General features: G+C 47.4%; 11 protein-coding genes across 11 annotated transcripts; 6 read left to right on the top strand and 5 right to left on the bottom strand.

The window, feature by feature from the left end:
* Positions 1-48: 48 nt before the first annotated feature.
* Positions 49-1,678, top strand: BDV59DRAFT_196125 (uncharacterized protein; the record flags this gene model as incomplete). The annotated part of the gene is made up of 6 exons (XM_073692672.1): positions 49-198; positions 259-401; positions 447-941; positions 991-1,102; positions 1,146-1,309; positions 1,363-1,678. 6 exons carry the CDS (start codon positions 49-51, stop codon positions 1,676-1,678), a joined length of 1,380 nt encoding a protein of 459 aa, XP_073543662.1.
* A 1,451-nt stretch (positions 1,679-3,129) lies between these two features.
* On the top strand, positions 3,130-4,443 carry BDV59DRAFT_210661 (phosphatidylserine decarboxylase; the record flags this gene model as incomplete). The annotated part of the gene is made up of 1 exon (XM_073695644.1): positions 3,130-4,443. The coding sequence occupies one exon, from the start codon at positions 3,130-3,132 to the stop codon at positions 4,441-4,443; it is 1,314 nt and encodes a 437-aa protein (XP_073543661.1).
* A 1,115-nt stretch (positions 4,444-5,558) lies between these two features.
* On the bottom strand, positions 5,559-6,640 carry BDV59DRAFT_187736 (pectate lyase). Its single transcript, XM_073691274.1, has 3 exons — positions 6,233-6,640; positions 5,838-6,175; positions 5,559-5,777 (listed from the first exon to the last, which is right to left on the bottom strand). Exons 1-3 carry the CDS (start codon positions 6,585-6,587, stop codon positions 5,712-5,714), a joined length of 759 nt encoding a protein of 252 aa, XP_073543660.1. The 5' UTR covers positions 6,588-6,640; the 3' UTR covers positions 5,559-5,711.
* Positions 6,641-7,752: 1,112 nt separating this feature from the next.
* On the top strand, positions 7,753-10,581 carry BDV59DRAFT_210660 (pectate lyase; the record flags this gene model as incomplete). The annotated part of the gene is made up of 8 exons (XM_073695643.1): positions 7,753-8,187; positions 8,246-8,606; positions 8,656-8,779; positions 8,829-9,195; positions 9,246-9,525; positions 9,578-9,678; positions 9,738-9,922; positions 9,990-10,581. The coding sequence occupies 8 exons, from the start codon at positions 7,753-7,755 to the stop codon at positions 10,579-10,581; spliced, it is 2,445 nt and encodes an 814-aa protein (XP_073543659.1).
* A 159-nt stretch (positions 10,582-10,740) lies between these two features.
* Positions 10,741-12,901, bottom strand: BDV59DRAFT_187731 (uncharacterized protein). The gene is made up of 8 exons (XM_073691273.1): positions 12,498-12,901; positions 12,424-12,443; positions 12,333-12,369; positions 12,210-12,277; positions 11,784-12,157; positions 11,636-11,731; positions 11,419-11,583; positions 10,741-11,357 (listed from the first exon to the last, which is right to left on the bottom strand). Exons 1-8 carry the CDS (start codon positions 12,784-12,786, stop codon positions 11,354-11,356), a joined length of 1,053 nt encoding a protein of 350 aa, XP_073543658.1. The 5' UTR covers positions 12,787-12,901; the 3' UTR covers positions 10,741-11,353.
* A 117-nt stretch (positions 12,902-13,018) lies between these two features.
* On the bottom strand, positions 13,019-14,051 carry BDV59DRAFT_124698 (uncharacterized protein). The gene has a single exon (XM_073686878.1). The coding sequence runs from the start codon at positions 13,807-13,809 to the stop codon at positions 13,273-13,275; it is 537 nt and encodes a 178-aa protein (XP_073543657.1). The 5' UTR covers positions 13,810-14,051; the 3' UTR covers positions 13,019-13,272.
* On the top strand, positions 13,932-14,262 carry BDV59DRAFT_124875 (uncharacterized protein). Its single transcript, XM_073686879.1, has one exon. It carries the CDS (start codon positions 14,055-14,057, stop codon positions 14,229-14,231), a length of 177 nt encoding a protein of 58 aa, XP_073543656.1. The 5' UTR covers positions 13,932-14,054; the 3' UTR covers positions 14,232-14,262.
* On the bottom strand, positions 14,052-16,591 carry BDV59DRAFT_124697 (MFS transporter). The gene is made up of 7 exons (XM_073686877.1): positions 16,119-16,591; positions 15,897-15,996; positions 15,819-15,831; positions 15,545-15,762; positions 15,339-15,488; positions 14,890-15,290; positions 14,052-14,841 (listed from the first exon to the last, which is right to left on the bottom strand). The coding sequence occupies exons 1-7, from the start codon at positions 16,405-16,407 to the stop codon at positions 14,294-14,296; spliced, it is 1,719 nt and encodes a 572-aa protein (XP_073543655.1). The 5' UTR covers positions 16,408-16,591; the 3' UTR covers positions 14,052-14,293.
* Positions 16,592-17,013: 422 nt separating this feature from the next.
* Positions 17,014-17,590, top strand: BDV59DRAFT_187725 (uncharacterized protein). Its single transcript, XM_073691272.1, has 2 exons — positions 17,014-17,045; positions 17,103-17,590. The coding sequence occupies exon 2, from the start codon at positions 17,230-17,232 to the stop codon at positions 17,398-17,400; it is 171 nt and encodes a 56-aa protein (XP_073543654.1). The 5' UTR covers positions 17,014-17,045; positions 17,103-17,229; the 3' UTR covers positions 17,401-17,590.
* A 978-nt stretch (positions 17,591-18,568) lies between these two features.
* On the bottom strand, positions 18,569-20,740 carry BDV59DRAFT_124682 (major facilitator superfamily domain-containing protein). Its single transcript, XM_073686876.1, has 3 exons — positions 19,919-20,740; positions 19,625-19,871; positions 18,569-19,553 (listed from the first exon to the last, which is right to left on the bottom strand). Exons 1-3 carry the CDS (start codon positions 20,608-20,610, stop codon positions 18,696-18,698), a joined length of 1,797 nt encoding a protein of 598 aa, XP_073543653.1. The 5' UTR covers positions 20,611-20,740; the 3' UTR covers positions 18,569-18,695.
* Positions 20,741-21,270: 530 nt separating this feature from the next.
* Positions 21,271-23,551, top strand: BDV59DRAFT_187716 (IucC family-domain-containing protein). Its single transcript, XM_073691271.1, has 4 exons — positions 21,271-21,743; positions 21,796-21,896; positions 21,960-22,645; positions 22,695-23,551. The coding sequence occupies exons 1-4, from the start codon at positions 21,347-21,349 to the stop codon at positions 23,200-23,202; spliced, it is 1,692 nt and encodes a 563-aa protein (XP_073543652.1). The 5' UTR covers positions 21,271-21,346; the 3' UTR covers positions 23,203-23,551.
* The last annotated feature ends 147 nt before the right edge of the window (positions 23,552-23,698 follow it).

The following is a 23,698-nucleotide window of genomic DNA, read 5'->3' as shown; positions in this document are numbered from 1 at the left end:
TTTTTTCATTCCCTACACCTTTTTATTCTTGATTCTTTTGGACCCAGGATGTATGGTACAGATAGCGGGGACCGGACCCTTTCCGTACCACCACATACGGGATATGCCGTTCTACCTCATATGCCATTCTTCGAAAAGCTATTGCGTTATGCGAGTCGTTCACCGCCACGGGTCGCAATTCGGGACGTGAACCTTCGCGTCGAGAGAACATATCTGCAACTGTTGATAGATGTGCTGGCTGCCCGCAAGAGTCTCTAGGATGCTCTTGGAGCAGACGTTCACCAACGGCTTGCAAACGACGATGAGGTCTTTATTGGACTGCTTGCTGCTGGGGGTTACGAATATGCTGTCGGTTTTATTGCTATATTGGCTATTGGGGCTGCTGTAGTTCCCCTATGTATGTGAGCCCAAGCCCTTTCGACCAAAATGAAATATATTCATAAGAGGTTAGCGGTAGCGCTACCGGTTGACGAAGCAAAATCGTTAGTTCTAACATCCCGTTGTGTGGGAATTATGGCCTCCGTGGGTACCGTCAACCTGGCTCGGTCAGTGGCTAGTTCCATCAAAAACGAGACGCAGGCCGCTATTCCGTGTTTAGGAATTTCCAACACCTTTGGCAATTTGGCATCCGCCACGGAAATCCTAATATCCTCTGATAAAGAGATCAACCCAAATAATGCTGCTCTTGTGATCTTCACATCTGGGACGACAGGGCCACCAAAGGGTGCGGTACAACGACGCAGCTACATCACAGCAGCTGCTGAGGAAATAGCTGACTATTATCAAATTACTGAAAAAGACGTTATTCTTCATATGCTCCCTGTCCATCATGTCACCGGTGTCGGGATCAACTTCCTGCCTTATATGGTGTCTGGAGCTTGTGTGGAATTCCGTAGCGGAAGTTTTGATGCAGCGTGGACCTGGGAAAGATTGAAAAGGAGGTTTGACTATCTTTTCGGGGGTACCGACAATTTATATACGAATGATGAGGTACTTCGAAAGTCATCTATCAGGACTCCCTGAAGGGGAGCGACGAGAGGATCTCGATGGTGCGAGAAAGCTGAGAGCCCTCCTCTGTGGTACATCAACACTTCCTGCACCTGTCCAACAATTCTGGACAATTAATTGCTCTTGCCGGAAAGCAGATACTAACCCGATATGGAGCTACCGAGTTTGGAGCCGTACTCAGAGTAGATTTTGACCCGGGAAGTACCCCTCAGAATAGCGTCGGGCGAGTTCCACCGGGAGTTTCTCTGAAGCTGGCCGATGACGGCATGGTGCTTGTGAAAGCGCCTCATATGTTTGCAAAGTTTGTAGTTATGTCTTCTCGGCTTTTAATACCTCTTCTAACGTTACACTCAGGTATCTTAATGACGAAAAGGCAACTAAGGGGGCCCACGACCAACATGGCTTTTTCAAAACTGGTGATATTGCGCGCAAAGAAGGTAACTACTACTTTATTCTCGGGCGAGCGTCACTGGACATAATAAAGTCTGGTGGATATAAGATATCTGCTCTGGACATAGAGCGCGAGATCCTAGGACTGACATATGTATCGGAAGTAATTGTCGTTGGTGTGGAGGATGAAGAATTTGGGCAGAGAGTCGGAGCGATCGTCAGCTTGAAAGATAGCTATGGCAAAGTTCTGACACTGTCGGCGTTAAGGCGGGACTTGTGAAGTAAGTTAGCAGGCTACAAATTGCCCACGTTGCTACGTGTGTAAAGGGTGAGCTACCGAAGTCTGCCACGGGAAAAGTCCAAAAAAGAATTCTAGGCCCCCATTATTTCCCCAGGAATTATTGCCATGACCCGGATGTGGAAATATGGAACACAAGCAAAGAAGTGTCGAGGTCGAAGTTATAAGTGATTTTGCAGGTTAAAAATAAAAATCATATAAAGCTTGATGCATACACTAAGATTATGACTGGACGGTTTGAATATGGTTCAATTATGGTTAATGGATAAAGAGGTAGTATGACGAATACTGCGAAATGTTCTTTGTCTTAGCACTTGTTGTTGGTTGGATTGGATAAAATGATTCAAAGATGACTCGATGATGCTTGATACTGACAGACTACACAGTATATTTCACACTGGGTTGTGTGGCCCGTAAATATCACCCTCGGTCTAGATGTCGTCCATCTTCGTCTGGTATTGATTGATCCGGCTACTTTGGTTGATCAATTTATTATTGACTTACTTCGGATGTAAGTGGCACCTAATAGGTGAAAGATGGATAAGATCAAAGGATAAGTCATAGGCTAGTGATACGATTACGATTAATTGGCATGTAGAAATTGGAATAAAATCATTCCATTTTTGGTAGACTTTCCGTAATAGGGCTTACTAAATTATCGTAAATGAAGCTCCAATAAGTGAACTTAGTCCGAATATTTTGAATGAATCATTCCAGTACCTTTGATAAAGGTAAATATAAGAAACAGCAAACATTGCTACTTATACAACAGTCTCAGCCTCTTAACTATGAGCATGACGATCGAAGAAAGTCAAAAGCAAGCAGCTAATAATATCTGTGTCGTCAAAATAGGACACTACAGGTTGCCAGAGTGTAACTGTGATGGCCCATTTGTGGTAGATCCCCACCTTGGATGACAATAGAATTTAGTGGCTGGTATGACTTGCCAAGTTTAACCGAGAGAAATGGCATGGCAAGTGATTATACTGTTATTAGCTGTTAGTCGGGAATATTATGATTCTAGAACGGGCTAGAGTTAAGAGCAGAGACATATAGGGTTACATTGGAGAAAATCGGCAGTGAATGGAGAATAGACCCGTCGATCCGTGCACCCGAACGGTGTATCCATATCTGCGATGTCCTGGTTCGGAATCTGCATCCGGAGCTCATTGTTAATGGCCAGGCCATTTTCAAGCATCTGTATGACGGTACATGGCGTCAACAAAACCTCTGAGACAAATCGGATATCTTTCATTGGAGCCCGGTAGTCATGGATATCGGGACTTCGATGTCGCTATTTTATCCTGGAGGCCAAGAGGGTATAAGAACATCTAATACCGCCGTACTTTGACCAAGGTTAATCAATTATTACTTGTCAAGCCCTTAATATATACATATATATATATATATTTGTATCCAAGTACCAACGCACCATGGCCAGATACAGCGACATCGTCCAGGAGCTCCGTGACGAGCTACTCTGGGAGGTAGATGATCTCGAACAAGCGGTCAAAAACGCTCGTCGATGGGATATTCCCGAACTGGACAAGTACGGCATTATCTCAGCTAGAGGCTTCCTCGATTTTGCCGACTGGCTTGTCCGAGGCTGGGTCCCTACAGAGTCGACTAAAGGTCGAGACATCTATTACATTCTTTGTGTTTTCTACTTCGTCCTTTCGCAGGAGCCGTTGGGTGGACGTCAAACCAAGATCCACCCACTCAGTATTAATAAGCCCTTAAAACCCCTCTCAGACTGGGTAGTCCGATTTGCTGAGGAGGTCGGCTCTAGCATGGACAAGTCTTCTTCTATCAACGAGACTGCTATAACAACCTTTCGCAACTCTCCTCTCTTCCGTGTTTTCGAATCAGAGGGGGACTCGAAGAACTGGACGTCATTCAATAAGTTCTTCCACCGAAAGCTTGACAAGCCACGTGAAATCGATGGCCTAGACGATGATCATATCGTGACCTTCCCTGCTGATTCCACTTTCGCCGGAGCATATGCTATAAGCGATGAATCCGAGGTAGTCTTGCAAAAGGAAGAATACAGGATGGTGAAAGATGAAGTAATTCTTAAGAATGTCCCGTGGAGAGTCAGGGATCTCTTAGGTAAGTATGGGGACCAAAAGGTTCCTGGAGATGACTCAAAAACCTACGGAGAATTGTTTCAAGACGGTCTCTGGACGCATGTCTTCTTGAATTCGTTCGATTACCATCGCCAGCATGCACCAGTCTCAGGAACCGTGGAAGTTATCGACGTCATTAAAGGTGCAGCTTACCTTGAGGTACTGGTAAAGACTGATGAACAGGTCGGTCACAACTATCTGGAGCTCTCCCGCCGGATTGGAAGCAGAGCACAGAATTCCCCGGGTATTCACACCCTTGACGCCCCAGACACTCCAGGCTATCAATTCCTCCAGACAAGGGGGGTTGTAATCATCAACACTGAAAACTTGGGCAGAGTTGTGGTCATGCCCATTGGCATGGCCATGGTCTCTTCTGTTAATGTGAGAACGGAGCTCAAAGGCCAAAAGATCAAAAAGGGCGATGAAATATCGCACTTCGCGTTCGGCGGTTCGGATTGCATCATTATGTTTGAACACAAGGCAAGAGTTTCAGGTTTTCCCGACTCTGATCCAGCTTCTCGCGAACATTTCTTCTACGGTGAAAAGCTATGCAGGGCTTATTATAAACAAAGCAAGGAGGCTAAAAGCTTCGGTTCCCGGTTTGGTCTGCCTTCTAGATAAATTTTATTGAGGGGAAAAGCTTGAGAGCAGTGAAAAGTGATTTTTGTCATGTAATCAGAATGAAGTGATTGTTTTCTGCGCTTCGGTCTATAGTCAGGGTCTACTCAAAACGTTTTTCCCGCGACATGTTGTGTTTCTTCCCCTATTGGCCCCACATTCCCCAGAGAAGACGGGAGCCCAAGATGCTTTGGTTTCAGCACCTGGAACTCCATTTAAGTCTTCAAGAATTGGTTACAGGAGGAGAAAATGGTCGGTACCAAAGGGAATTGTTGCCTCACATATTCGAGATCCCCTAATACAGAGCACGATGGTGATCCCGACACAATTTATATAGACGCAAAATCCGGAAAGGCTTCCCAATTGCACATAATTCTAAACATACCAGCGGAGCTCCCCAGGCCAGTCATATTGTTTTCATATCCAATTGCCTATCCCTTCGTACTGCACGTGAAATGGGTCACCATCAATCACAGCTGAGGGAAAGCTGTATCCTGGGTGAAATATGGTTTCCGATTGCTTGCTTCCATTATCCTGCACAATACGGTGAAAAGGAACATGTCGTCTGGGTGAGAAGCAACAGCAGAGGATGGCTCAGACCAGAATGCCTTTCCATATAATACACCCAGGGATAGGTAATGTGCAATTAGTAGCGTTATAGACAGTACCCTGTTGTCCTGTATGGCGCATTAATCTGGCAGATGCAGATACCTGATGGCGCGAGGGGATTTATCGGATAATAATCCTGTCTAGGACGAAGCAAGAATACTTCCATTCATGTTCTATTATTATATAGATTTGGACGCAGTTTAGGGCTAGCTCCTACAGTGCTCGGTAAAGGATCAGTTCGACTATGAAGTATGTGTCTAACACTGTAGCATGGGTTATTTATTTAATCTTAGGGATTTCAAAGCTTCGTAAATATAATTGGTGCACTTATTGAATGTTCAACTACCTACGTGAGCTAATCGCTGAAAAACACTTCTGATGAGAATCTAAAGAAGCCATAGTACGTGTAATTCTGAAGTCTTAGTACTGTACTCTGGTAGGATCTATATGTGTCAATGTAATTACGTAGTCCAAGCAACATAATAATATGTATGGGCATTTTACTGATAGGCGGTGTTTCATATACCGTATAACGGACAGATATATTTCAAAACAAGCAACATCGGAGTCATGGTCCCTGAAATCAATGAGTGACTGGAACAAACAAAGAACAAGCACCCTCCAATATCCGATCTTATGACCCATCCCAAATTGAGAATAATCTAGCATGCTGAAAGAGGTTCCGAATACTGGCAGGCGGAGCTAGGGCCAGAACCGGTCTCCGGGGGCTTTTGATACCATTAGAATTTGTTGATCAGAAGCTCGAGAATACAGGCAGCTCTACTTACCTCCTCTCCAGAGCTGTTTCCCTCATATTCCTGGCAGATCGTATCCACATCTGTGGCGCATACGTCACTTTTGATGGTGGCTGTGTCACCGTAGTTACTGTTGATGCCGACCAAGGTACTTCCTTCAACGGCTGTGACGCCAGCCACGGTTACGTGGCGTTCATACATGTCGTCGCAGTTTCCGCAGGATCGGTACAGTTTTCCAAAGTTGTAGACGGTGAAGCCTTCGATGTTAACAGTACCGGGAGAGTTATGTTGGATCACCTTGTCCTCGGCTCCCTGGGCACCGCCACCAATAACACGGAAGGGCCCAGTGCCTTCTTTGAGCGACAATGCATCTGAGGTAGACGAAGGTCAGCTTCCTAACGTAGGTTCTCTGCGAATAGTTCCCCCACCTTCACAAACTGCCTCCCACCAAACATTTTCAATTGTGCAGGCTCCCATGCAATGGACACCCTCGATCTGGTCAGGTCCAATGATGGCATTTTTGAGCGTGCCTCCATTTTCGACCCAAAAGACAGCGTCACTATCACCACCTTCACCCTCACTGCAGTCAACTCCACGGCCATATGTCTTCATACCCCCATCGAAGGTAGTGTTGCCGCTGATGACGTGGGGAGCATCAAAGGTCACACTGCCCTTGGATGATGGGAGGGGAAAAGTGAATCGCTTCCCCAAATGAGAGTGAGAAGCACCATGAACGGCCAGTGCCGTCGCAGCGAAAGAGACAAGAAGTGCCTTGTGGTACATGATTAAGAGATAATTCAATATATGCTAGCAGGGTCGATGTCTCAGACTCTTCGAGCGCTCCTTATTTTCACTTCCTGACTCTTGCCGGTCGGTTAGTCAGTTTATATACTCGTCCACCACTGTCGGATCCTATGTGATGTTGAGACACCTAAGAGGATAAGAAGTTCTTGGCGTTTCAATCTGTGTGTGTTTCACGGTGGATCAGCCTTCTTTGATGAGAGGAGCTTGGAGAGAGCTCCCCATTGTGATGATGATTTGTGCAATAATCACGGATGACGGCTTCTCGACCACCCATGATCGTCGCCCACGAGGTGAGGGTTTGATCATGATCGGCGGGATACTCTTATCACAGCCACAACATGGATAATCAACCTTTGACAGGGGAGTGTTCGAGGATAAAACATTCCCGTGCTTGGCAGAGTTCCCGGGTAGAGGAGATAAGCATTCTTCCGGAATCCGACCAGGAGAAGTGCTTTAGAATGGTTAACACTGGTGGAGGTTAATATGTTCAATGTCGATTACGTTCCTCATCGTAGCAACCTAAAATATTCCTAGAGTTTCTATTATACTGCGTACAAATGTCAGGCACGTCCGGTGGAGGTTGGTGGCTACAACTCTGCTATTCCTCGGAAACACATAGACAGTCTACCATACGATCCTCTAACGGTGTACATATGTGGTCTCTTGTACTACGAAGTACTGTAGTAGGGGTGGAAACAAATAGAATGAGATCCATCATTATGTATGATGCTCTTCTCTGAGTACATCTAATTAGCATTGTAGCACGAGCGATACCATGGGACCTACATATCCAGAAAATTTAAAACGAGACTTCAATAGTATCCTTTTTCCGCCACTCAAAAACAGCAGAAAAGAGAAGCCAAGTCCGTTGCCAAGCCCAAACCGTTTCAGACTAGTCGTTTTTGTTTGCTGATCTTGTTGAATTATGCAACATCATCATCTCCATTTGTGGAAAATCTTAAGCATCTAAGGGGATTAATTTGAAACCAGGTACTGCCACTTCCTCTAACTAAAATTATTATGTAGCAGCTTCACTTTTCTACGAACGAACGGAATAATATGGATGTATTAAACCCTGATGCTCTACAAGTAGCCGCGGTAGCCAGAGGGCATCCCAGATTTTCAGTGTTCACACGGGACCATGATGATTTTGAACTCCCTTATACTTATTTCGACGATATGTTGGACTACAGCGTTCGCACAAATATGCGTGCGCTTGGCGCCATCCAGTATACGTTCTATGGTTGAACCGGACTTCGAAACGTGGACGATCGAAAGCGAGAGCCAAAATGCAAATATCACCATCAGTGATGTAAAATTTACTATTGGTGCACCAGATAATTCATCCCTGGAAGGCAGCTATTACAAGTACCAATATACTCGGTTTGTTTCGTCGTTGGGGGAGCGAGTTGTGAATCAGGGCATCACAACTTCCAGCGACAACCCGGGCCCTATCACCTTGACAATTCAAGGACTATCTGGCGGAGAGCATACCTTGCTCACTTGGCATAATGCCTGGGATAGCCTGAACTCGACAGGGGCAGTCACCGTGTCTGTAGATGGAGAAGAAAAGGCACCCGTAAGTTTAATATTTGAAGCACATGATCGTACTTAATCCGCGCTGACCGGATACGCAGAATGTAAGACAATCTGTTCGTATCGACAATATCTGGGAGGCAGCCACATCCTATGTAAGGTTCTCCGTGAATTCTACGGATCAAATTGTGGAGATAACGTATACACCATCGGGGACAGACGGCTTGGCTTATTTAAATGGTTTCGAGATCGACACCCCAAGTATGGGGAACCAAGTCTCATTTCCCACTCCTGCACACCGCGATGAGCGTATACAGCCAGAGTCCAAGGTAAATCTTACCGCTTCCTGGCGTCGGCCAGTATCTGCTAATTCACCAACCTACGATGTCTATCTGGGAACATCAGCGAACAGCTTAGCGGTCGTTGGCAAAGGTCTGAGTGAAGAGCAAATAGTCTTATCAGGTGATATTTCACAATACATGGATATGAACATTAACTCACCGCGAAGCAGGACTAAACAAGATTGACACGTTCTATTGGCGAGTCGATGTTGTCTCAGGAAGTGATACTTACACAGGCCGGGTCTTCATGTTTCGGCTTGCCCAACTGGCATTCCCCGGTGCTGAGGGATATGGGTAAGAGTCAACTGTAGCCCCGCCATTGCTATTGCTGACGATGATGCAGGCGGTTTTCCCGAGGGGGACGTGGAGGGAAAGTTGTCAAAGTTACCAGCCTCGAGGACAATGAAGACCCAGGCACTTTACGACACGCTCTCACGGTTGAGACAGGACCACGCATTATCGTATTTGACGTCGGTGGCGTCATAACGACAACATCACGGTTAACTGTCAACAGTAACTACATTACAGTTGCGGGTCAAACAGCCCCAGGAAAGGGGATTGCTATCCAGGGCCACCCCTTTGGTCTGTCTGGAGCTTCAGATGTGATTTTCCGTCATATTCGTACCCGACCAGGTTCCATCTCGGGAGAGACGGTGGATGGCATGGGAATGCAGGGCTCTAACTATTGCATCTTTGACCGATGTTCTATGGTAAGAGCCCCGACTAGCGATTACTTATTACGAGGCTGATTTCCCGGAAGGGATGGGCAATTGATGAGTGTTTCTCATCACGCGATGCATACAACATCACTTTTCAACGTAACATGATCTCCGAGCCACTGAACATTGCTGGTCATAAGAATTATCCCGAAGGCACAAAGCATGGGTATGCAGCAACAGTCGGTGGTGATGTCGCTTCCCTACATCACAACCTCATTGCACACGCAGAAGGGCGGAGTTGGAGTATGGGCGGTGGTGTTGACGACAACTCGCACTTTGCAGGCCGCTTAGATATACGGAACAATGTGGTGTATAACTTCGGTATAGGACGTCAAAGCCAACAAAGAACGTAGTTCATACTAACATGGGCCAGGTTCTCGTGTTACCGATGGAGGTGCCATGCAGGTTAACTTCGTCGGTAACTTGTACAAGCAGGGCCCTGCGAGCAACCTTACTTATGCTCTAAAGGCTACAGTATGCCCTATATGGTACATACGACAGTGATCTTACCATGGCTAACATCAGTTGAACAGTACGAAGATGCGTTACCAGGGACCCAGCAGTACTATTGTGCCGGAAATGCCATGCCGGGAGTTTTCGACGAGAAGTCGCAGCAATACCCCCCTGGCGATGGGACCGAACAGACATCTAATATTGCGTGTTACGCGGATGTTAGCATCGATCCGCCCCCGGAATACCAGAAATTCTTTGATGTGCCGTAAGGATCAGCTGACATGTCGAGAGTCGCAATGCAATAAGTTGTATTCTGACGCATGACTCCCTAGGTTTTTTCCATCGTTCATCGAGGAGCACAGTTCGTCAGAGGCATACAAACGTGTGCTTTCAGACAGCGGTGTCAGCAAACCTGTGCGCGACGACCATGACACGCGCATTATCCAAGAGACTCTTAATGGCACCACCAGATATAGTGGCTCAGTTTCCGGCGAGCCAGGCATCATTGACAACGAGCAGGATGTCGGAGGTCTTGAAGACTTCCCAACTGCAACTCGCTCCGATACTTGGGATGCTGATGGGGATGGAATCGCGGATTGGTGGGATGGTTCCACCGGTGGTGACGGCTACACGCCGATCGAAGGTTATCTAAATTTCATGGCAGATCCACACCTCTTCGTCACCCCTGGAGGATCCGCTGAATTTGACCTCAGCGGCTTAGCAGGAGGGTTTTCCAGTCCATCCTTTGCTGTGTCGGGAGGTACCCTCGGGACCGTCGAAGTCGCGAACGGCGTAGCAAAGTATGCATCCTCGAGGGAGGAGGGTATCGATTACTTCACAGTGAGTATTCGTGACGCAGAAGGGAGCACCTGGGAAAGGACTGTAGGAGTGGCAGTCTTTGAAGGCGCAAATTCTACTGATTAGGCCTGCAGAACTTTCTTTGTTGGTCTTCTTGAGACATTTCTTGCTCACAGACGGATACTATAGGAAATGGCTCTATAGCGATCTAGATAAGTATAGGCATGTGAACGCTAATTCGATATTTTATCGTACGTTGGGAAAGAATGGCTGGCACAGTATAACGCCTCACTCCCATTACACTCGCATAAAATTCGATCACTTAGAATTTACCCCATAGTTGCAAGCCTTCCCTCATTCAGGTAGCTAGGCGGTGAATATTGTATAATATGGTATTTAGCCTTCGATTTTGAGCTAATCTGTTGCGCACGCAGCCACGATGTGCGATTGTCTGCTCTAGTTAACGAATACCAAAACGATATTCTCGTGTTGTCGAAGCCAACATAGTCAACACTCCAACTCCATTGTAATCGAGTCTCCTAATATCGTTGCAACTCCATGCTTTACCTTTACCTTGTAAAGGTTGGATAGACTCCAGCGGCTGCAATCATAATAGTCTTGTCTTTGATATGAGTTTCCAGGCGCAGTCAGCCGCCTAAGCTGATACTTCTGAGCAAATGATCATGCATGACCAGAACTTATACTTTCTACCGCACGGCAACATTTTAAGAGATGCTCAAGTTTCCTAGGAAATTTGAAACAGGGAGACACCTGGTATCCAAAAAGAGTCGACATGGAAGGTAGCTGTAACTCGGAATAATGCCAGTGCCATTGGGTGAGGTGACACACATTATCGTCTTTGAATCGTGTCAGTTATGACAGCAATAGAGCGTTCACCTTAGCTATACACGCTGATCGTTATCACTGCATGCTTCTTGATGTATCCTAAGTTCTGTTGCAGACCTATCTTGAGAAGTTTCAGGACATCCTGATTGGTCATCCTTGATGTCCCGATATCGGAAGCAACTGGATAAAGCATGCGCGATCCGTCCTGGTCCATTACCATCTAAGAAATACGGGAGCAGGAGCAAACAGGCACAGATAATTCCAATATTAGCTTCGGCAACCCTATAACTAGTTAGCTTATACAACTGCCTAGTCATAGTGGAAAATGTCGTACGTTAGCGCAGCCAAGATCCCAATGGTCCATGTAAGGTCCATCCTAGTCCAAATTCTTGGAGTCAGGGCAAGCTGGGTTATACCGGCAGCACATCCACTGGACAATATCAGTTATACAAATTTGGTAGAGAGACTAGAAAGGTACTAACCAGAGTCCAAGCATGTAAAGTCCCGCCACTTTGATCTTATCACGAGAGCCAAGTTGAAGACGTCGGAGACACGGAATCGGGACCATGAGAATGTAGATATTGGTGACCATGTCCACAGTACGATTAACGTAAGGAATGACTGACCAAGCTCCTTTGTTATGAATCATATTGTGTGCTGGAGACAGGGATGGCACGGCGGTTGCAGCTGTGGTACCAAAGGAGATTAATGTGGCTGCACAGATGATAACCGTCCCGACGATTATCATTCTGCGACAAGGAGCATGGAGCCAAAAGTAATGATAGTAGAAAGATAAAAATGTCAATTTTATGGCTGCTAGCAAGGCCAGCTGCATGAAGTTGGCTACACCCAGCAGCTATCGGCCGGTCAGTGACAATCTACGACAGGACATTCCGATACCCACGTACGGCAGCTGCCTGGGCGAGCGAGGAAGTTGGTACTTCCCATATATGATGTCCGATTCCAACTGATAAGACTGAATTGGAATGGGTCAATCCTAGCATATAAACCATGTTGAATGTTATCCATACCTTTGAACTGAATACCCGTATATGCTACGGAGAGGAGCTAGCCCAAACGCGTCAGCCTAGTTGCTAAAGGTGGCATACATTTGCAGCATACATAGGATAGTGTGCAAAAGACTGTTGAGGAAGAAGTCAGTGAGGAAGTACAGTTTGGAACTGAGGCTTACGAACAGTCGTCAGCACCACATGGGAATCGGCTGATCCGTAGACGGGTATATAGACGTAGCAAAACCGCTACTGTTACGAGAACCAGGAAAAGGATGTAAATCGCTATGTTCCAGTATTGAATAGCGGGGTGGGTATAGTTGGGGTGCACGCCCGGAGGAGGTGGCAGATAATGCTTGGACATCGCAGTCAATGATGCCAACAGATTCGACGTTGTGTGCCGAGCGCAACCAAATAATATACCGCTTCGTTCTCCCTGCTGTTTTGTGGGTGAGTGGAAAGGACCGGGCACCATGCAGACAAAGAAAATAGGCCCTGGCAGTAAGCAATTGGCCCGCCCAACAGCTTACTGCAACCACTGGTTTAAAATAGGCCATACGTTGTACAGGGCTATAATACTCTCGCCAACCCGGAACTGATTGCGGTGGGCTGTTTGCCGCCACCCAGACGCTAGTTTGTGACGGCTTTTCTCCCATATGATATCTAACCAGTTGTATTTGCTTGTGGCGCACCGGGATCGCCGTGATCAGCCAATGTTCTCGAACACACATAGTCTGGACAGCAGTGATAAGAAATGTGGAAACAGTTTCTTCTCTAGGTAGGCCTTAGCCTTCGCACCCCCTTTCCTCTAGGCTCGTTTCCATTGGGTGTAGTGAAGTCGTATTGCGCGCGCAAGAGGGGGCCATGGTTCCGAAGAATGCTCACACCGACGCACAGAAAAGCCAGCAAGTTCTCTCGCGGGAAGACAAAGAAAGTGTTTCCTTATGGGGGCAGTGGGAAGTCAGCCACTTTTGACGACTTGCTGCGGAAAACCACAACCCTTGCCATCCTCAATCACGACATGCTCCGGCGCTTTCCCATCAGTCAGAGGTATCATTAGCCCTACGGTGGGCTCATTGCTCGAGTAAGAGATGTAGTGTCCCTCTCCGACCGTGTCCATGGCGAATATAAGACCATTTTGCCCTCCAAGTACAATGGCATGCTCAGGCGACCGAGGGAGGGAAATATCTGCCAGGCCGGACATAAACACAACAAGCTGGGCGTAAGGTGCCGTGTGTAGCCCATAGTCTTCATGCGGTGGTCGTGAAAAATAGGTTACATTTGTGACGTCTCCAATGGTCATCTTGATGGCACCTTGCTCCGTACCGTGGAGGGTATTGGGAACGAACGGCGTCGTGAGGTTCCAGCATTGTAGGGTGGAAAAGTTGTCCGGCGTGTTGACGATAGCCGTAGCTGTGAGGTAATATCGCTCCAATGCGCTAGCTATCGAACACCCAAAGACGCTGGACAGTGCAAAGATGCGGATGAGAGAAGCCATCCTGATAGTGGCCCTGAATATGTCTTGCAAAGGAATGTCAGCTTATCACTTTTCGATCAGCACAGATAGAGTATTTATTGTTCAGGACCAACCTGGCCCTCCCAAGGCGTGCAGTAAACAAATCGCCAGCCCCTTGCGTCAACGCCGTGCGTCCAACTTGATGCACGCTGCGGCGTTTTAGGGCAGGAGAGTATTTATTCACCGACCAGAATATCCAATATTGACGCGGTAAATATCACAGACGCATGAAATACCATTTCACTCTATATGTAGCTTCATATATACATCAAAAGATCATTCCGACATCGCACGAAGAGAGTAGTGTGTTGGCGTTCATACTTCGGGAACTGGAATCGGCATCCCGTTCGACGGTTCACTTGGAGTGTCCAATAGCCTTCAGTTGCGCGGTAATGTCGTACTAGAGTTGGCAGCTGCCAGAAATAAGTAGACTTCAATAAAACTCTCCTATCTCTTCTCCGATCAGTTATAGAGCCTGCTTTCCACGGGTCTCGATCGGCAGCAAGCACATCGCCACAAAGGCAGCCAATATGAGTGCGCCTGACGCGTAGATCGGTGCAACGGGATTGGTACTGGCGTAGATACCAATGATAGGAGCCATCAATCCAGCAATTCGGTTCAAACAACTGGCAATACCAGTGCCGGTGCCTCGATTGGGGGCCGGGAACACTTCGGGAGTATAGGCGTACAAGACACCGTACATGGCCATTTGGAAGAACGATTCGAGTGCAGAGCACACAAGTTGTACGTTGGGATCCTTCGAGGCCGTAAAGCAAAACAGCAAAATACCAGTGACCAGCGTCGAGAAAGCCATCGTGCCCTTCCGCCCAACGTACTTCAAGTTGACTGTGTACCAAGCGACAAGTGGCCCCGGAATACCGCAGACGGCTGTAATGGCATAGTTGCGGTAAGTGGTATAGGTGGAGGAGTTTGCACTCAGATATTGAGGCAAAAAGGCGTTGAAAAGAGTATAACCCATTCCGATAGTAGTCCAGCAGAACCAGATCAAGATAGCTATATCGAAATTAGTATTTTCGCAATTATAGAGGACAGGGAACATACTTGACACCCCAAGACGCTTGGTGCCAAACAAGGGAACTATTTGCTGGTAGGAAAATCGTTCAAGAGACCGCTGGATAATCTCGCCGTAGGAGAGACCTTGCTTTTGTTCCTCCTCGGGATAGCCACCGATCTCATTGAGGATTTCTTCTGTGAGCCAGGTCTTGGTCTTATTCTTGTAAGCAATACCATGGACGGCTGCGACTGCCTCGTCCTGGCGGCCTCGGGAAACCAGGAACTTGGGCGATTCATACAACGTGAATAGGAGGAAGCGGCAGAGAAACATGCAAAAAGTTATGGCACCCAAGGTGAGAACGAGATATCTCCAGCCCCAGTTATTCGCTTTCGTGCAGGTCGCATAGCTCTCACATGAAAAATTGGGGATATAAGCCCAAGCAAGCATACTAGGAAGAAATCAGCTTTACCCAGAATCGCGCGCCTGAGGAACATACCTCGCTATCAAAGTACCAACAGACCACCAGGTGGCGAGGCCACTCAGCAAACTGGCGGAATTTGGGGGCAGACATTCCAGGAAGACAGCAGCATCTACAGGTAGATTGCCACCTACACCCAGACCAAGACAGGCATACAAAGCACAGGTGCTGCATATTACACGTCAGCAAAGAAACATACACCTTGTCTTTTGGCGCGAACATACCAAACCCAGCTAGAGCCACCACCGGCAGCAAGACCAAAGGCGCCACACAGGAACAGGGTCATGTTGAAAGCAGGACGGCGACCAATGGCATCCGAAGCGATACCCCAGAAGGAGGCACCGACAATCAGACCTACAAACAGGGCACAAGTGGCGAAGCGCGAATTGGTTTCCGAAACACCAAATTCCATGGAAAGAGGTGTGAGTGTCAGGGCAACTCCCTACTTATGGTTAACGAGGCAGGCCAGGCTGCATCGAGCGGTAACCCAAATCATACCTGTAACCAGAGACTGTAGATCGAAAATATATTAGCACCAGTGTCAAGGCGCTTGCAGATGTGAGAGCGTTTACTCACTTGTCGGCAATCCAACCAAATCCACAGAGAACAAACAGTTCCCATTGATAGCGGCCCATGCCGATATCCTGGATGGCCTTGTTGATCACTTTGGCTTTCCCTATAAAGAAGGTCAGAAATCCCAGGGCTTACGAAACATGTAGGGAAAGGGAGGATGGACTCCGATTGCGAGGCCGATCTGCAGAGTGAGAGAACATCCAGGTAAGACATCATAAAACGTACGGTCATAGACTGTGTCGTGACCAGAAGCAGCGATGTCAGACTCAACCTGTGCACGCAGGGCTTCCAAGGTCAGTGTAGAATACGAGGGTGCAAAGACAGTGCCTTTCTCTTGGCAAGAGGCTCTGTCAATGCTAGTGTTGGAGTCATCGTCGGAGGCGACTTTCTTCTCCGCATGGGGTTCCGGGACGGGTTTTTCAGGCGCAGGGGCATTGGCGAGGGGCACCACAACTTCGGGAAACTGTCGCCGGTCTCGGTTGGTGAATAGGTCCTTCCAGTTCAAGTTACCCATGGCGGTTTGGGACTTCGATGTCGCAGGGGACAGCAGTAGACGCGTGGTGGCAATCGATGAATCGGGCGGTGATGTTGCTCGTGGAACGCTTCAAGTACAGCTGTGGGCTCAGGCTACCGTTGCTCGGCTTCTAGTGTGTGTCGTTACTGGACTTTCATCCACACGGGTCGTCACTGGTGTTGTCGCAATGGAAGTGGCAGAGGCGCAAATGGCTGTTGAAATCGAAACGGCTCCGGACAAAAATTTGCGCAATGGGACAGCGAAACTCGGATCGGTATATGGCGCAAAGGGGTTAACAGACAACTATTTGCTGCTACTTCCGCTCGGAACCTTGACGTTTGTTGAGGTGGTGGAGTCTGGATGAAGTTTTATTTGACTCTGGGGTCTATATATGACGGAGACGGACTGTTAGTAACAATGAGGCTGGAGGTTCGACCCAGTCGGTAATCGAGACGTGGTGATATCGCCTTCACAGTTAACTGTGAAGCGTGAGTGGTATGATATGAAGAGTGGTCAACTTGGGGAAGTTGGACGGCGAAAACAGGGAGATGAGGGGGAGATGAGAAAATATCGGGGACGACAAAGAGATGTTGGAAGAGAAATTTGCGGCATTCTCTGTACTTATTAGATAATAGGTACTGCGTAGTTCCATAGTCAGTCTGACGGTGGCCAACCATGGAGCTGAAATTTGATACTCCGGATTAGGAAATGCATGGGACCCTCGTGGAGATCCACCACCAAATCAGACCATCTTATTTCGCATGTTTGTCCTCCCGGCTCCATTGCCGATGAGGGACATTCTGCTGGAGGGAGGCACCCAATATGATGCCTACATACGCATTTTACTCATCCTATGCTTTCTTTTCGCCTGCTCCCTTCGTCTACTGCCTCGACCTTTTTTTTTCCTCGACCGTTCTTGGTAGAACGGATCCAAGACCAACTCGCCCCCACCGTCGGCTCGGGCTTGACTTCCCGGCCGGACCAGAAGTTTAAGGTCTGACTTGTCGGTCACCTCATTCGTCTGGCGGAGTAGGCCGCAGTGGATGGCTCGTAATCGGTTCAGGTGGGTCTCATTTGCCGCCGAAATTGCACCCGCAATTATTAATGACGTAATGTGCCCTGGCGAAGTTTTTCAGCACGGACAAAATGGTTGACATTAGTAGGTAACATGTATAAATATGGGGTTTTAATACGGCATACATGGCATATTTCCTCGCCATCGGTAATGTGATCAAGCTATGATATCTCGAAAGGTCATTCAAGTACTCCGTAAGATGCCGTATGTTGGAGGTGAAATCGGTAGGAGCGGAACGGGTTCCACAAAAAAACTTTGAGCTCTTTCTTGGCCGTGCCCTTCGGTTCCTGTTAGCATTTGTCGGGCACGGAAAAGTTTCCCTCGGCCTATGGCGCCTTCGGACCCCTTCCCCAATAAGCCACACAGCTCGATTCCCTTCCTTTTAGCCATATATTCTCATATCCTGTTTTTCGACATAGGCAGTAGGCGAGTCAGGGTGACAGAATGACATGTCATATGCACGGAGGAGTTGTTTTCCTTTGGTATACATGCGTCCCCGTGGAACTAATCTTGGCCTTACCTCGGATAGACGCGGTGGAGGTTCGGGTATTGTTTCATCCCCAGCAGCAATGGACGATTCCCACCCGAAATCTTTGTGAACAAGTACGCAGTGCGGGTGTAGATAGGATAGGCTGCTCCATTTCGCCATACTACGCGCACATAGTCAGCTCCATCTTCTGTTAGAACTGCAAGGCACTGGGCAGAAATACCGTCCCGATCATAATTTTTTAACTCTACAACGTATTTATGGGTTTGTCGTTGCTTCATTGTTAATTTTATTATCTTTAGTGCACGATAATGGATGGTTATGGCAGGTCCCTCTGTAATACCTGCGATGCACAGATATATATATTCTGTACCCCCGTTCCGTACTCTGTTCCTCATTGCAGGTGGGGATATCTTCTATATCGTCATCCGTAGCTCTACTATTTCAAATGAGAATATTTTCCTCAAATTGTTACTAGGTCTTCACGCAGCCTATAAGAATGCGAAGCATCAAGAGTTCGGTTTAAAGCTATTAGTTGGTCCGATAAAACAAGTTGGACATTGAACATGCTAACCTTGACCCAATTACTTCTTGCATTGGCTCAGACAGGCACCCGTGAAGCGCTTCCTGTAAAGCACCCCGGGTTTGTATAGCAATATTATCGATTTCGCATGGATACGTTGGCCAGAAACTGCCCATGGGTTCCCAGCATCAACGCCGTACATCTTAATCAACAGCTTGTAACTTCCACAACAGCCCCCACTCACTTAATCCCACTAATACTAGTGACCACCATACCAAAGCAACCATATCGCATCTTAGCCCGATTCCCAAGAACCAACCACCAAACAAAGGCCCAAGGGTGTTAGCAGCACTCGCCACGCTTTCCCCCACTCCATGCACGGTAGCTAACCCAGGCGAACCCATTATACAATTATTCAACACAATTACCGATGCAGGGCTGGTAAATGTGCTTGCCAAAGCATTCAACAACATTATTGTGACGAGAGAAGACCATGTAACAGAAGCTCTGTCAGGAACCAGTACCAGGAACGGTGTTAGTGCGTATGCTATCAGTGCAAGCGGGAGAAATATTCTATAGGAGCGCAGAGTGCCTAATTGAGCAGAGACCCGAGGATATACTAATATAGACAGCGGAAGGCCAATGAAACCGGTGATCGACATAGCCAGGCCAACCTCAGCGCTGGGCAACCCGAGCCCTCCAGCGAAATGAAGGCCATGTGTTGCAGGTGGTGCGCGAGGGGCTGGGAGGAAGATAAGGTATAGTGTTTCGTGAGTTGTCATATGAAAATAGAAGAGAAAATGAGAAATAAGCGTTAGGATAACGTTAGGGATTAGAAGAATTCGGAACCCAGCCGATCGTAGAGTGGTAGAAGCCGGTTTATGCGGAGGGGAACATGAACGGACATTGTCATCTTCATTTATCTCCTCAGTTCCTTCCTGTGAGGGCCTGCTAGGTACCAGGTGATATGGGTATCCTTCCTCTGAACTGTGAATGCAGTTGCTGAGGGATTGGTTTGTATAATCTAACCCGTCCGCATTATTGTGGGTTACCACAAGTGTCTAATGATAGATCGGAGATATGTCAGATCATACCTATACAATTAATATAACTGCGTAATTCGCTTTCTTACCTCTTCAAGGAAGAATGCAACAAGGATGGCGGTCCCAGAGCATATAGCTGCACCAACAACGCACGGCAGGGCGTATGGCCATTCGTCCATCCACAGCACCCCATCTTTTCCACCGAGTCTGGAGCCCGGGCCAAAGACGGAAGGGTAGCTGTGAATAGGATCGGCAAGCGCACCTCCTAGCAGAGGACCGACTGTAGCCCCAATGCTACTGCAAAGAGGAATCAGAAGGAACCCGCGGGATTGATACCTGAGACGATTAGCAAAAGCGACAGGGGTAGAACAGAAGTTGCTCACTTTTTTTCTCGAATAAGCTCAGCGAGAATAGCTCGTATCAACCCAGAATTTCCATTCAAAGCACCGCCAACTGTTCTAAACAGAGCTGCAGCGAAGAATGTCTTTGAAAAACCAAGCCCAACAGATGACACTGCATAACCAGTTAGACCGAGAAGTAAAATCTTTTTTCTGCCAATGTATTTCACATCCGCTAAGCGCCCAAGAACAATAGCACTGACTATCTGAGCTGCTGTCAACACCCCTTGTAACATTCCAGTTTGCGAAGATACCTGCGACTCAGAGAGGGAGGGATCAAACGACTTCAGCTGGTGAAACATAAATGCATGAAGCGAAGATTGAGCTACAACCTCTGAGAACTTTGTAAAGCCCAGTAAGAGAAGCTGCATTTTATTTGGGAGAGAGGACCATGTGACTTGTGTATCATGACGGTCATTCTCACAGTCTTCCGCGTCCCTCTCGCAGACGGACCGTGCTCTCTCCGGGAATTGGTCCGCTTGTAGGCGACCGGTAGAGCGTATACAACGGTCCTCGGGGTAACCAGATGAACATAATTTAACACAACACTCATCCTCATGGTGGCTCGATGACCTGATATGCATGGCGGTTGTGGATGTGCAACCCGAGCTGTCAACGGCCCCATACTGGGAAACCTTTCTCACTGATTCGTCGGACGAAGACTTATTACTCGACATGCTAAAACAGGGTAGGGTTTTGAGAGAGTTGCAATGCGATTGCTTCTGCCGACAGAGAAATTATCCGGCAGGAAGAAGCCAGGGGCGTTAGCATTATCAAGGGTCTGCCCTCACTTCCGACCAGTACATGAGATGGCACTTGCCTTGCAGATAAAGCATAAATACCATGGTAATACATGTAAATGGCGAGTATCCATTTGTCTGGGACTCATGAGCGCTTCGAACCCATGCAGCATTTCTGTATCGTTAATGATTAGGGGAGGGGAAGAAAATACGCTAAGTTATGACGGTGCATACATTGTGGGCCAGGAGCACGAACAGTAACAAGAGAGAAACAAGAAAAATGCATGTATGCCTTAGCTGCAGCAGAATTCCCCTCACTTATGATATCCGGTCGCTACGTACTAGGCCAAATCCCGTGAGGGGTGCAGGAAACCATGATACGCGGCAATGAAGAAATATGACATTAGAGTGTTAACCATACCACGCACTGCTAAGATTAGTGCACCAGGTGTTAATCTGAAATAAGTACAATACTGATTTGTTTCTTCACGTTCCCAGATTGTAATGTACCTAGCGAAGGAAACCGTGCTCATTGGGCTGGGCCAATAGGGGGTATAAATTGTGACATTAATCCCACTGAAGATTGGAGATTGTGGGGTTTTTTTCCCTTTCTTCTCTTTTTTCTTCCCCTCTCTTATTCGATTGAAATTGGCCAACATCTTGACCGAAGGAAATGCATCTGAGAAGCAAGGCCCTTTTTGAAACAACGAGGCGCCTCCTCGCCCAAGTCGTAAACGAAGAGTTGGTGTTAGCCCAATTAGAGGGAGAAAAGACAAACAGGTACTTGAGATTACTTTTTCGGGGCAACGCAGGTTCAAAAGCTTCAACAACGATCAAAGTCAAAATCAAACCTGGGACACTTATTAACCAGAAGCACGGCTCGGTGACATCTCTTCTGCGACCAGAAAACCTCGAGTTACCAGTGACCCTAACAGAGCGCAGCGGCTCCCGTGAAGAACTAAATCCATCCGCCATCTTTCGAGCACTTTCCCCTGGATTTGGACACAATGCAAGCCCTGGGCTAGTTGATACGATTGCAGAAGAGTTGCAAAATTCGGCAAATAATCAAGGTTGAATCAGCTTAAATAATCAAGCTTCTGGTAACTAATGATCTGTTCGCAGAGGCCTGGCTACTCATGAAACAGTCACAGCCATCATTGTCTTTAAGATCACCTATGATTGCATGGGAGCAGTCTCTGGTGCTTGGCCATCCTACGCATCCTGTAAGAAGTATAATACAGCAATTTTGTGGACGCTTTCTAGCCCTAATGATTCTCCTACCCTAGTTACATCGGCTGTGTCGAGCACATCATCCCTTGAGACCAGTCACTCCCAATGATCTGCCAGATATGCTTTTTCCGGCATTGGGATTTGTATCTGTTCCAGTAACTGATTTGCGGATATCTGGTCCCTTTAAACTGACGCTCAATCCGCTCCTGACCAGCTTGGGAATTAGAAGTCCTTCCGATGATCGAGTGATTGTTCCATGTCTGGCCCAGCATCTGCCTTCAGCCTTGGCACATTTCCCCAACGCCATACACGTTAGAACAGTGAACGATATGGCTTCCGCTCAAGCATCCATGCGAACAGTATCCCTTAGACCAGAACTTAAATTCCCATATCATATGAAACTTTCATTGGCTTGCCAAATTACATCGGCCCTCCGCACCATATCACCAAACACAGCATGTGCTGCGCCGGCGATCACCGCGATCCTTGATAAAACAGTGCCACCTGACCTCTGGATATTTAGAGAGATAGCCTCCGCAACTGGAAGCCAGAATGATTATTCCTTCGCTAAACAGCTCACCTGCATTCTCAGGGAGGATCTAGAAGACCGGGCACTGCGGAACGGCGAGGCGCTCATTGTTACGGCGGCACTGATGCAGAAAGTACCACGGACAGAACGTACTTACGCAGAGGTCTTGTTTGATCTTGATACCACGTCAGATAAAAAGAATTGGTTCAGGAGGTGGGCTAGTAAAAATTGGCTATTGATGATCTGGCTGACTCGCTTAAAGATACGTGAATCATCTATTTCGCCTCTCTCTTTACCCACTCACCAAGCACGGAATCGCCCTCGAAACACATCCACAAAATACACTGGTACGCATTTGTACTCACACGGGATTAATTCGTGGTTTTGCTGTCCGGGACTTTGGCGGAATTCGGTTTCATAAACCAACACTACAAGGCCAGGGATTTCCAGTTGATTGGGAACGCCAGAAAGAGAGATTCCTATATGAAAGTATGGATAAAGTTGTCGACCTGGTCGATCATGCCCTGATCCAGAACCATATTGGAAACATGCTACATGCCCTGAACTTGGAACGTAGCGGCGGTTGGAATATAGTTCGAGAAGAGCTTACCAAGACGCTTAAGCCTGAGCTTGGAGGAATTCGAAGACGGATTTATGACTACCTGCTGAAGGAAAGAATGCTGTTCAAATGTTTCTTCAAGATGCGATTTGAGGGGATTGAGGGCTGGGTAAGTGAATCCATGGATGGATTGGATGAAAAGCCAAGCTGAAGTTAACCTACGTCGTTTGGGCAGAGTGTCGAACGGGAAGTGCCGAATCAGCTTTTGAATTGAAGGACATGATGCGGTCATGGTATGAGGGCATGGTATGAGGGGGGAGAAATGACGGGCAGCGGCTTATGATTCAATTGGTTATCCACTATTCGAAGATTTGGTCAAGGTTTGACAGCTGATCATGAGTCCCGGCGTTTCTTTTGTATGATCTTGACGTGTGAATGCGTACTTATGGCATGCGATGATGCGCCACTTGCTAGCGAATTGCCCAGATGACCGTTTTTCCTTTTCCTTTCCCCCCCTCTCTGCTTTCCCTTTGTTTTTCTCCGTGCCCGCAAAAGTGGGGCATGGATGGGAGAGTTGGTTGAATTTCGTTGGGAAAAATGCGCCGAGCCTTTTTGATAACATACGTAGATCTAGTATATATTATATGATTTCGTTACTGACATAACAGGTCCTAGAAACAAAACTTTAGATTTATCGCGTGCGTACG

Source organism: Aspergillus ambiguus, assembly GCF_047715705.1.
Source record: "Aspergillus ambiguus strain CBS 117.58 unplaced genomic scaffold BDV59scaffold_49, whole genome shotgun sequence".
In the NCBI taxonomy this organism is placed as follows: Eukaryota; Fungi; Ascomycota; class Eurotiomycetes; order Eurotiales; family Aspergillaceae; genus Aspergillus; species Aspergillus ambiguus.
The sequence above is the reverse complement of the archived record's forward strand: the minus strand, read 5'-3'. Positions and strand labels throughout refer to the sequence as shown.

Bases quoted from the DNA above. Each gene is read 5' to 3' on its own strand.
- BDV59DRAFT_187736 (XM_073691274.1), bottom strand. From the start codon at position 6,587: ATGTACCACAAGGCACTTCTTGTCTCTTTCGCTGCGACGGCACTGGCC. The intron at 6,176-6,232 runs GTGGGGGAACTA...CGTCTACCTCAG, and splicing joins GTGGGAGGCAGTTTGTGAAG to ATGCATTGTCGCTCAAAGAA. The intron at 5,778-5,837 runs GTAAGTAGAGCT...TGGTATCAAAAG, and splicing joins GAAACAGCTCTGGAGAGGAG to CCCCCGGAGACCGGTTCTGG.
- BDV59DRAFT_187731 (XM_073691273.1), bottom strand. From the start codon at position 12,786: ATGGTGCCCGGTCCTTTCCACTCACCCACAAAACAGCAGGGAGAACGA. The intron at 12,444-12,497 runs GTTCGTAAGCCT...CTTCCTCAACAG, and splicing joins CCCATGTGGTGCTGACGACT to TCTTTTGCACACTATCCTAT. The intron at 12,370-12,423 runs GTATGCTGCAAA...CGTTTGGGCTAG, and splicing joins TCTTTTGCACACTATCCTAT to CTCCTCTCCGTAGCATATAC.
- BDV59DRAFT_124698 (XM_073686878.1), bottom strand. From the start codon at position 13,809: ATGGCTTCTCTCATCCGCATCTTTGCACTGTCCAGCGTCTTTGGGTGT.
- BDV59DRAFT_124875 (XM_073686879.1), top strand. From the start codon at position 14,055: ATGAAATACCATTTCACTCTATATGTAGCTTCATATATACATCAAAAG.
- BDV59DRAFT_124697 (XM_073686877.1), bottom strand. From the start codon at position 16,407: ATGGGTAACTTGAACTGGAAGGACCTATTCACCAACCGAGACCGGCGA. The intron at 15,997-16,118 runs GTACGTTTTATG...CCTTCTTTATAG, and splicing joins TCACGACACAGTCTATGACC to GGAAAGCCAAAGTGATCAAC. The intron at 14,842-14,889 runs GTATGTTCCCTG...ATTTCGATATAG, and splicing joins CAAGCGTCTTGGGGTGTCAA to CTATCTTGATCTGGTTCTGC.
- BDV59DRAFT_187725 (XM_073691272.1), top strand. From the start codon at position 17,230: ATGATGCCTACATACGCATTTTACTCATCCTATGCTTTCTTTTCGCCT.
- BDV59DRAFT_124682 (XM_073686876.1), bottom strand. From the start codon at position 20,610: ATGTCGAGTAATAAGTCTTCGTCCGACGAATCAGTGAGAAAGGTTTCC. The intron at 19,872-19,918 runs GTGAGCAACTTC...TAATCGTCTCAG, and splicing joins GAGCTTATTCGAGAAAAAAA to GTATCAATCCCGCGGGTTCC. The intron at 19,554-19,624 runs GTAAGAAAGCGA...ATCTATCATTAG, and splicing joins TTGCATTCTTCCTTGAAGAG to ACACTTGTGGTAACCCACAA.
- BDV59DRAFT_187716 (XM_073691271.1), top strand. From the start codon at position 21,347: ATGCATCTGAGAAGCAAGGCCCTTTTTGAAACAACGAGGCGCCTCCTC. The intron at 21,744-21,795 runs GTTGAATCAGCT...ATCTGTTCGCAG, and splicing joins AAATTCGGCAAATAATCAAG to AGGCCTGGCTACTCATGAAA. The intron at 22,646-22,694 runs GTGGGCTAGTAA...ACTCGCTTAAAG, and splicing joins AAAAAGAATTGGTTCAGGAG to ATACGTGAATCATCTATTTC.